Below are 11752 nucleotides of genomic sequence, written 5' to 3'. Positions count from 1 at the left end.
ATTTAGCACATATATTATTAAATACTTCATAAACAAAATTAATATCTTCCACCGATTTTAGAATTGACCCTACCCCAAAAAAAACGAACGATTTCGACCCTTCGAAAAACTCTCCTCTATGCAGCAGTCCGCCCATCCACACATCTCGGGCACTCGGGCGCACCTGGCTCTCTACGGGAACCGGGTAGTGATGATAGTACTGCGCGTAGTTAGTGATGTAAGTTGACAAAACTTAATTTCACCGAATTGAGACACATGCTGGCTTCAAAATTAAAATATGTTATTGTACTAAAACTAAAAGGTTCACAATAAACACAATTACGTATTTAGCTTTATTAACTATCCCTTGTTCTGTGAACGTTGGAATTATGTTCTGGAAACTAGTATTTTAAAAGTTATGTAGCAATAACGAGTCAATTCTGGAATGGCTTCACGTCATTTTAAGCCAAATTCTGCCCGTTTTCAAACTTCGGGATTTTTTTTTGACGCTTTTATAAAACTTTACAGTCTTCTAAATTACTCTCCACCAAGCCAAGAGTCCTATAAATACGTGAGTATTTTTTCCAAGTACGTAATTAGATGCTACAGGTACTTTTTTCACTGGAATCACTCAATCGGCCCTTCCCGTAGAAATGCCCATATAATTCTAGTCGGAAAATAATTAGAAAATAATGTGTTTAGTATCTCCAAAAAGCTTACAAACCATAGAGCAAGGTCCGTGTTGCTTTATGTCACAAACAGATCTGATATTTATTGCTTATTTTCGAATGTATAATACTGGCAAGTGTTGCTCTATGGATACTGGTCATAGTATTATAGACAAACACGGACCTCTGCGGACCTTGATGTGTAGTATGTTACTACAGGGTAGACTGTTGTTTTAAAGATTCAAAAAGGTACTTATTTTAAAATATTTTTATAATACCCATTGACAAATTGGAGATGACCTTAGAAAATGTTTAGTACCATCTACTCTGAACCGGCGTGCGTGTATGAAGCGATTGATGAATGTGGAGAAAGCAAGAGAAGTGTATCAGGATCTAAGCAAATGGAATTCTATAGTCTCTGCTTACCCCGGTGGGAAATAGGCGTGAGTTTATGTATGTATGTATAATAAGTACCCAATTCATTTTCTTTTTAGACGCGAATTTATTTTTTCCCAAACTCAAAAACTAAGACTAGTCAAAATAAATAAGAACGTAATTAAACGTTCATTTTAAACTGTTTCCACTGCACAAACGACGCCATTGCAAACTTTAATCAAGACTAGTACATAAACAACGGTATAACCGGGCACACACCGGTATAACGGGTATATACGTCACTACCTACTCTGTTACCTACTAACGACAGAGGAATTATGTCCTTTTTATAAATATGATGAAAGAAGAAGGTGAACTTTTATCGTGTGGGTTATGAAGTGTATTTCCAACCTCAGCAACTCTGGTGTCAGGGTTATTATTGAGCCACCAAAGGCCCCTGACATGACTCATGTAACGACTACGTACTTACATCAGTGAGTAGTAACCGGGATCAACGGCTTAACGTGCCTTCCGCACGGATCATCTTACTTTCGGACAATCAGGTGCGTGATCAGCATGTAATGTCCTAACCAAACTAGGAATCACAAAGTGATTTTTCTGATATGTCCTCACCGCGATTAGAACCTGGGGCCTCCGGATCGTGAGCTCAAACCACTGGACCACGGAAGCCATTGGACAATTGCTCCATAGCAATAGACTGATTTCACAAGATCACCGGCTTGCTTTGTTCGTTCTTGTTGCTTGGTTCGAACCCCTATACTGGACTTGCACCATCATTGTCACCCTCCTGCCCTTATCCCACTCTAGATGGGGTCGGCACAACATGTATTCCTCTTGCAATGGAGTCCTCATATTGATAAGTTGTCCAAAAGGCTCAGCTCAGCAGCATTCGCGGTCAAAAAAATTCGTTTAATAACCGATGTAGAAACCGCGCGATTAGTTTATTTTGCCTACTTCCACAGTCTAATGTCGTACGGCATCTTGCTGTGGGGTCATGCTGTTTACAAATTGGGACCCAATATGTCACTTAGAAATAAATTTAAAGAAATTAGTATTTTAACTTTGGCATCACAATATATCTTTGAAAACTTAATATATGTAAAAAAACATATAGGATTATTTGCAAAAAATAGCGATCGGCACATTGTTAATACCCGGAATAAAAATAAACTTGCTTTACAAGTCAGTCGATTACATAAGATTACTAAATCTTTTAAGGGGCAATGTATACGTTTTTACAATAAGATTCCCATTGACATTCAGAATTTGCCTTTCAACTGTTTTAAGACAGTAGTTAAACAAAAACTTTACAAAAAAGGCTATTATAAAGTTAGTGATTATTTAGAAGATATGAATGCATGGGATTAACTGTCTGAGAACTGATATTAGGCAGCTAAATTACTCAATTGTATACCAATATTTTATGTTTATTTTTTTTAAAAGAACGTCTAGGGCCCTGTGCCGAGGTTTTTCTTGCAGCTTCTTTTCCCCGGCTATACAGGTTGTGAGAAGCTGCAGTAGTTTTAGGCGGATGAGACGTTCGTTATGTAAAATTGACGATTCAAAGTGTAACTATGTTACCTATTGAATAAAGATATTTTTGAATTTGAAAAAAAATTTGAATTCTATGTACTTATAACTTTTCTTGTTCTCGATAAATTTGGTAGGTATCAACTGGTTGTGCAACAGCAAATCGACTGACCTCGCCAACCTTGGTGTCAGGGTTAGTATTAAGACGCCAAAGGCCCATGTAACGACTATAAACTTACTTAAGTAAATGGTAACCCGGACCAACTGCTTCATCATCTTACTTTCGGACAACCGGGTGACCAGCCTTCATTGTTCTAACCAAATTAGTGATTTTTGAGATAAGTGTCTACCGGAATTCGAACCCAGGGCCTCCGGATCGTGAGCCCAGCGATCCACCACCAGAACACAGAGCCCGTTAAAGATGCTATTTGCCAAATGCTACTTGGAGGACTTCATCAGCTCCAGTATTAAACCAGCCGGCTGCAGTCTGCACCGCACCTGGACTCATTAAAGTCATTAAACACGCGCCATTGTCACGTACTTTGATCAGGAATCCTCGCTTCGATCTTGAACCGTTGCAGACGGGCGGTCTCAACGCGGCGGTTGGAGGAGTAAAAATAGCATCATACCTGTAAGCAGAGGTGTATTATGATAATATACTTACATGTACTCACCAGCTAGGTTTAAGTCTCATGTAATAGGGGGCATTTTTTACATTTTCTTCACCTTATGGTTGCGATAAGGCTCAACCATAAGGCTCGCGATAAGGCGGTCATTTGTCATGTACCTAGTTAAGAGTCTTTTGTAATTATTTCTTTTTATTTTGGTGCAATAAAGTATTTTTGTATTTGTATAGGGGATGAGCCTTATTGCCAATAACTGCTTGGCACCAATCCTGGAAACCACGTGGTATTAATTATCCTAAAAAAAGGAGTATTAATATTCGATACCTAACTAAACTCAAATCTCGCCTGCAGCCACAAACTGGCAGAATACTTCGTCAGAGGAAAGTGCCATATCGGAAAGTTTATTTAAGTACTTAATAGTTTATTTTCACAGTGGCGATATGGCCGCCTGTGCCCACCTTAGAATAAGTTTATCCTGTAAATGTCTTGTAAATTTGTGTCGAATAAAGTGTTTTTATTATTATTATTAAGTCATCCCGTGACCACGATCACTGCAATGCCGCCGATTCGTCGGGACAAGTATATGATGAAGGTAGCCTTTGGCGGGTCAATAATAGGTCGGTCATCGACCTAAAAATCCATTACAGGAGAACTAGAACTTCATGTGAAGAGGAACCCGAGATTTCGGGCAGCTTATCCCTTCCCTGGCTCTGTGTGCACTAAGTATTAGCAGAACTGTCACTTCGTCACTTATTTGCCGCCCTCTCTTGTCAGTGCCTTTATAGGTTCTCTATTTTAGGACCAAGTAAAGCGCACTGCGATCGCAGCGCGACTTAAAAATCTTTTTATATTTGTGTTTGTTTGAAATATCAGCTTGGAGCAGAGTTTATTTTATTATACGAACGGATTTCCTTCTGTTTGTACTTGTTACAGTAAGAGCGTCTTTCGTGTTAGAGCGTGTCAACCGCTCGTCTACCTTGTAATTCTCCAATGCCATTAGGTGTTAAGCGGAGCGCGGGCGCGGGGGGCTCGGCGCGGCTATTCCAATTATACGTCTTATGAAATACTTGACGCGGCTCCCGGTTTCGCGGATACCCGCAATATTGAGCCCCACGATCGCCGATCGGAATTTTTGTTCGACTGCGGACTTGAGCATGAGCGGAGCGAGTTTGTAGGAATCTCACTCAATACATAAGTAAGTACTTATATATGAAAAAAGGTCAAGTTTGTAAAAACGATATGGCATCTGAAAGAAGACAGAAATTATTTTAAAAACAATAAATGCACAAAATGACAATTAAAAAAACAACATTTTACTAACTGGATATCTTTGCTACTCGTACTTACTCAGTAGTGTAACATTTTAAGTTATAGGGAGCAAAGTAGCTTGAAATGGTTCGTGAACCATTGCCGAATTCGCAAACTTGGCTGATATACTGCCTTGTATCTAAATGTGGTAATTACCCTGTATGAAAGAAGAAATTGACTGATAATAATATCAACGCACAATCCAACCCGCCGCCATTACAAAGTTAAAATAATTAAGCAAGACTTTCCTTTTACTTATATTTATTTATTTATTAAAGGTCAAAGGAGTTAACAACGAGTCTCTTTATAAAAGGCACCAAAAGGATTTTATTAGAAATTCATCCCCTAAGTGGCCAAAACAGATTCCGTGTAGACGAAAACGCGGGTATACAAACTTACCATACTTAGGTACGCCTACAATTCATAACAAGGTAACAGAACAAGAATTTTTGGCATAATAAAAAAGCAATATTGCAATTTTACATTTGCGCATATAAAAGAAAGTGCGAAATGCAAATAAATTTCCAATAGCAACATTGCTTTTTTTAGATGAGTTGCTTCGATGTGGCATTTTTAACCCCTCTGGCCACGACATAGATACAACATTCGGACCGCCCGGTCCCGCCCGCCAGGTCGGAGTGAACGAATCTAATACAGCGCAGCTCCTGCACGGAACTCGCTAATCGCTCCCGCTCGTCGCTCTTCTACGATCACAATCGCCTCTCCCCAAGGCGATGGCGCGTGTCTGTAGTGTGAGGAATGGTCGCGCCCGCGTGGTTTTTAAATTCACCCGCGCGAAGGCCGGTTCTTATTGGATCTCTTATTTCAATGGCATTTTAATCAACAATCTCTTTCAATTGACTTTCCTTTATTATATTATTAACATGCAATACGTGATGCGTGTGTAACCTTGTATAGAGAACGTGTCATGCTTTCTAAAGCTCACAATGTGTAATTATACAATACAATACAAATAAGGTACAAGGTACGTAAGGTAAGGTAGGTAAGGTAAGGTAGGTAAGGTAAGATAGGTAGGTAGGTTATAAGGTACTAACATACGTTAAGTGAATTGTACTAATAAATAAATGGATCTGTGTTGTCTTTAATAAATAAATAAATTAATTAAATATACTTTGCTTTATATTAAATGCTACACCGACAAGAGCGTGGCTCTTAAATTGATGATGATGAAATATACTTTATTGCACCAAAATAAAAAGAAGTATTTACAAAAGACTCTTAACTAGGTAGTTACATGGCGAATGGCGGCCTTATCGCTTAAAGCGATTTCTTCCAGACAACCGTAAGGCGAAAGAAAATGTAAAAAATAATAACAAAAAGTAATTAATTTTGTAATGTAAAAATTGAAATGGAAAGAAATTAATTAATTAATTTTAATTATAATTGCCATTAAGTATAAAAAAGTGCATATAATGAGGCTGATAGTAACTTAAACATCTATCCGATACGAGTACTGGGAGAAGAATTCGTAGGCAGCTGTCATTCGGCATAAGGGTGCTTCCACATTGTGGGACACTCCGATTCTAGACGACAGTACCATACGTACGGATAGGGACCTGCAGATAGCTTCCACATTGTGGGACTGTTTGTTAGGTGCTCTCGGTTACTCTAAGATAGCAGGCAATACCTTTGTCAACTGTTTGTTAGGTACATCCTCTACAAGTGGCTGTTGTACTTGTAATACCGTCTTGCAAATAAGATACGAGTACTTACTTCTCAAGATTTCATAACATCGTGCTTACTTATCCTATTATTTTTTCATAATACAGTTAACTTAAGCTCACGAGTCACGACTATATTCCAGTGGGGTGATCAGCACGTCCATCGCAATATTTAAGTATACTCAAAGTTTCATCATAGACTGAAATACAAGTATTTATATACTTAGTCGGCTATGGTACCTACTCAATTATATTCATGTCAATTATGCTTAACTTAAGGAAAACTATGTACCGATATTTTTGTCAATAAATATTATTATTATTTATTAAATAAATAAAAAAAAATGAACCCACACCTCACCGAACTTTCTATTATACCAACGGGATAGGTAGTGAGCCGTATCACCGTCTATGATGGTCGAGCCAACTGTGTTTGTGTTTTTCTAACTACTTTATTTTAGCGCAATAAAATATCATCATCATCATCAGCCCATTAACGTCCCCACTGCTGGGGCAAGGGCCTTCCCTATGGATGGATAGGGAGATCGGGCCTTAAACCATCACGCGGGCCCAGTGCGGATTGAAAAATAAAAGTATATTTGTACATATTTTCCATTATTCTTAAAATCCTAAGAAACAACCTCTAGACCGGGTACAGGTGACGACGGTAATTGAAATGGGCCGGTTAACCGGGTTACTGCGGACATTACCGCGAGATGAGGCCAGATTGCATGCCTAGGGCGACCCTGCTTGGTACCTAGATTGTCAAGTTGTCTATTACAAACTTCCACAGAACCACAGAATAAACAATAATAGTAGGTATAGTACCACTCTCCGTCCCACGCCAATACAAACTTGGAACGATAGAATCATGAGCTGAATCATCCCCCTCAGTATTCGTCTCGTATTCGTACATCTGCATATGCAAACTCTTTCGTTTTTTTTTTAAATCCAAAATCGCGAGAAAGAGGCATTTTTTTTGTTTTGGTTTTCCCCGAAGGGTAAGGCAAAGGGAACTATGCCCATACAGCCATGTCTGACGTATTTTTTTCTTGATGATTAATGAAATGATGAAAGGTGATGATGATGAAACCTAAGCCCCCACCCTCGGAGTAGACTCCTACACTAATGACAGCACGCGAATTAAATATAATCTCTTTGGACACCACCACATTGTCAAAAATGTCACAAAAACAAGTTTTCTTATAATTTTCTTTTGTACAAATCACGCAATATTCAAACTAAATATAAAATATTTTTTTTTTATTAATTTCTAATAAATTGTGTTTAAAAAAATCAATTTATAAATCTAAAACATTTACTGAACTGTAGAGAAAACATTTTCCCTTCGAGCCTACTGTTACTTCTTTATCCCTAGTACAGGTGAGTGAACTTTTGAAAGATTTTTTGCATATTATTATAACGAGGATCAACGAAAGGCTACGGAAAAATCGTTCTAAATACATTAGGTTTATTGTTCAAAAACGGTTCAGTATATATATATTATATAATAAATTTAAAGCTCACGTGAAGCACGTTATATAGTTTAGTATTAATATAGTTTGTTTGTTTCCATTTACGGTGAATGCTGTGTACGCATGTAATTGGCAAACATATGTATATACCAAGTATTTCTTTCTATTTATAATGTTGTCTGTAAAAGTTTAATATGTATTGCTGTATGTGTACCTAAATAAATAAATAAATAAATGAAGCTTACTTTATGTAAAAAAGCTTATTATAAGATTAATGATTACCTAAATGATAAACATGTCTGGTATTAAATGTGTTCCTCTAGTTATTAAATAACTTGTAATGTACCCTCATTGATTTAAAAGATGTGTTGCTGTTGCAGTTTCTTGTCATTTCTTCTCCTCAGCCATAACACCTTGCGAAATGACGTAAATTCAAAATGTTACATTGACCTTCAACAAGTTTATCCATGATAATTACGTTGAATAAATGATTCTGATTCTGATTCTTATAAAATTATTGAGTTTTGAAACAAACCATTCCAAGTGCCTGAATTTTAGTCCGCGCAAGCACACGTGACGTCACATCACCCGATCTCTCTATCCGGCGCATACATCATGTATGTTTGTTTCTCTTTTACGCTAAAACTACTGAATATATTTTAGTGAAACTTTACAATAATATTATATGACTTAAGTATCATCATCAGCCCATCAACGTCCCCACTGCTGGGGCACGGGCCTTCCCTATGGGTGGATAGAGAGATCGGGCCTTAAACCATCACGCGGGCCCAGTGCGGATTGATGGTTATTAACGACTGCTAATGCAGCCGGGACCAACGTCTTAACGTGCCTTCCGAAGCACGGAGGAGCTCGAGATGAAAACTTTTTTTTGTGGTCACCCATCCTGTGACCGGCCTTTGCGAAAGTTGCTTAACTTCAACAATCGCAGACCGAGCGCGTTTACCGCTGCGCCACCGAGCTCCCGTAGACTTAAGTATATATCATCCCCCCTAACATTATCCCGTTTTCACAGGGTCCGCTTACCTAACCAAAATAAAGCATTGACTATAATTTCTAAATATACTTATTATGATAAATCATGTAAAACGTCACTAATTTAAGAGCCACGATCTTGTCGGTGTAGCATTCTCCATGCTACTTTTAAGGGAAAATAGAGCAATGGTTTCCCTCTTGCCTTCCGCCCCATCATTCATCATGTTATTATACTTCCGAAATTCCCCCAGGTGACCAGTGAATCGTGACAATGGGCGACGGCAAGTGTACGTTTGGGACGAGGATGCCCATCGACATCCACATGCTGAACGAGATCATCTACCGCGAGATGAAACACTTCCGCAACTACAAGATATATCGGCCCAACTTCGGATGTGAGTACCATCGCCATACTGTATCATACCACTTACCAGCGGCATAGTGTATCATCCTTCATACCAGCGACATACTGTGTCATCCTTCATGGTTATATTCACCCACATGCTGAATGGGATGATCTATTTATTTATTTATTTACTATGGTACATCAACAGCAGTACATACACAAACACACAATATAAAATACACAAAGGAAAAGTTCCGGTATGCCTGCCAATTATAGATGCACACAACACTGATAATAAAAAGTATAAACTAAAGTGAGCTTAAAAAGAACAATAATAATTGAAAATAAAATTTAAGAAAGAAAAAACATAAATCGTCTAACTAATACAACACAACAACGTTTAAATGGTATGAAAAAATCAAACGAAAACTAAAACTATTGCAGAATAAAACTTAGAGATAGGTGGTTAAGTACATAAAATTATAAAATTACATAAAATTATTAGTGGTGTGGATAAGTTTCAGCATTTTACTTTTAAATTGAATAAATGAATCGTTGTGTATGTCCACATCACTGTTGTTTAATTTGTTGAACTTCAACAATATTCTAGAAACCGGATTATGTAGGCCTAGGTTAGTTCTAGAACGGGGAACACTAAAAATTCTGCGGATTGGGTGCCGAGGATACTTGTACGGAACACTAATATTGATTTTGTTGAGCAAATGAGTGCGTCTAATTTGTCCGTTAATAAGTTTATGAAGAAATAACAAATCTGTCAGATCTACCGCGAGATGAACATGATACAGGGTTTTATCGACACCGTAACGAAAACTTTGGATCAGACCATGATTCTGAGTTGATATCAAGTTGAATTTTGCACCGCAAAGGTATGGAACTGAAAATAATTTAAAAAATCAAACAAGTTTTCGTTACGGTGTCACTAACACCCACACGGAAACGCAAAAAAACATGATCCTGGGACGGAAAATTCCACACCTCATAATTAGCTGAATTATCCCCCACCCTCCCAGATTTCGGTACGGTGTCGATAACACCCTGTATATCGGCCCAACTTCGGATATGAGTCCATACTCTACCATCCTTCATTCCACCGCCATACTATATCTGTGCTATCCTTGTTGAAGGTGTGTTTTAATTTCCCTACCCAGCAATCCCGGTGACGGGCAAGTTCTACGCGGCCCACGACATGGTGATGTCGGAGTCCCCCGAGGAGACCGCAAAGGTGGCCGCCTACCATCAGAACGTGGCACAGACCCGCGCCAAGGGACCCCGCTCCAAATATCCCGCCCCTGCAACTGAAAACCAGAGGTACCTAATGTCAGGGGTCTTTCGTGGCTCAGTAATAACCCTGAGGGTTGCTGAAGTTGGTTATCCACCACACAACCCATATGATAGACGGTGAAGACAGACTTTTCTGATATAATTGGTTGTGTATAGGTTGGTGGTTATCTCGGTGTGTTTTTTATGTGGATCAAAAGGGCGGCAAATAAGAAATGCGTGTTCTGAGTAAGGCGTTTCCTAGCAGAGTGACGGTATACACAAGTTCTTAGTGCTCACTAGTCCAGTGGTTGAGCGTTGTGCTCGCGATCCGGAGGTCCCGGGTTCGAATCCCGGTGGGGACAAATCACAAAAATAATTTTGTGATCCCTAGTTTGGTTAGGGCATTACAGGCTGATCACCTGATTGTCCAAATGTAAGATGGTCTGTCCTTCGGAAGGCACGTTAAGCCGTTGGTCCCAGTTACTACTTGCTGATGTAAGTACATAGTCGTTACATGAGTCATATCAGGGGCATATGGCGACTCATAATAATAACCCTGACACCAGGGTTGATGGGGTTGGTGATCCACCTCGCAACCCACTCGATAGAAGAAGAAGAAAGAGTTCCAAAGTAAGGAGTTACCAGTCTTCATAATATCTCTAACAACAAGTAACCCTTCCAGCTACGGTTGGTTCCTCACGCCCCTGGTGCCGATGGACCGCAACGACCCGCGGTTCTACTTCCCGCAGAAGGAGAGCATCCACACCAAGATCGAGGTGGTCATCCTCATGTCCAACCCCAAGAACAGGCAGCAGCATTGATCCAAGACTTGACGAAGACATACTATAGTTACTCCTGGGGGGGGGTCAAAATGCTACGTTATGCGTTATAACTTACAACTCTTGATTCTTAATATTTTATTTAAGAACTCAGGAACACTATTTGTATACTGTAAACTGTAAACTTTGTACATATTGATATCCAGGGAGTTGAAGAAGCCAGATCGAAGCTATTCATTTAAAAAGCAATATTGCTTTTTGACAATTATTTTTTATAGCAAATGTCAAATTGTAATATTGCTTTTTAGGTGAATGAGGGACTTGCCGGCTACGTTTCCCAAAAAAAAATAGATGGCGCTGTACAGTGATGCCTTCGTTTAACCTTCTAATTTCATGGATATGCATCTTTTATCTTTGATTTTGGGTAAGTATAAATGATGACCCTTGTTATTACACCCAGGCACAACACATCTTCCACCCATTATTATTCTTATCAAAATAAAGAGAAGCAATATAGGTAGCAACGTAATTCTTTACATATCTGATCCAAATGTCAAGCTATAATTATTTTTATATATGCCTCTGCCATTGCAAACATGAAGAACGTATAATGTTAACACTGTCATCTGAATTTATATTAAATCAAAATCAAATCAAATATACTTTATTGCACTCAACATTAAATTTAG

The 11752-nt window shown here is 38.7% G+C and overlaps 1 protein-coding gene across 1 annotated transcript; it reads left to right on the top strand.

Annotated features, from left to right (window-relative positions):
* The first annotated feature begins 8928 nt into the window (after positions 1 to 8928).
* On the top strand, positions 8929 to 11105 carry LOC126376819 (protein FAM183A-like). The gene is made up of 3 exons (XM_050024366.1): positions 8929 to 9052; positions 10173 to 10332; positions 10967 to 11105. Exons 1-3 carry the CDS (start codon positions 8929 to 8931, stop codon positions 11103 to 11105), a joined length of 423 nt encoding a protein of 140 aa, XP_049880323.1.
* Positions 11106 to 11752: the final 647 nt, after the last annotated feature.

This window comes from Pectinophora gossypiella, chromosome 21 (genome assembly GCF_024362695.1).
Source record: "Pectinophora gossypiella chromosome 21, ilPecGoss1.1, whole genome shotgun sequence".
Taxonomy (NCBI): domain Eukaryota; kingdom Metazoa; phylum Arthropoda; class Insecta; order Lepidoptera; family Gelechiidae; genus Pectinophora; species Pectinophora gossypiella.
Note: the sequence above shows the minus strand (reverse complement) of the source record. Positions and strands in the feature narration are given on the sequence as shown.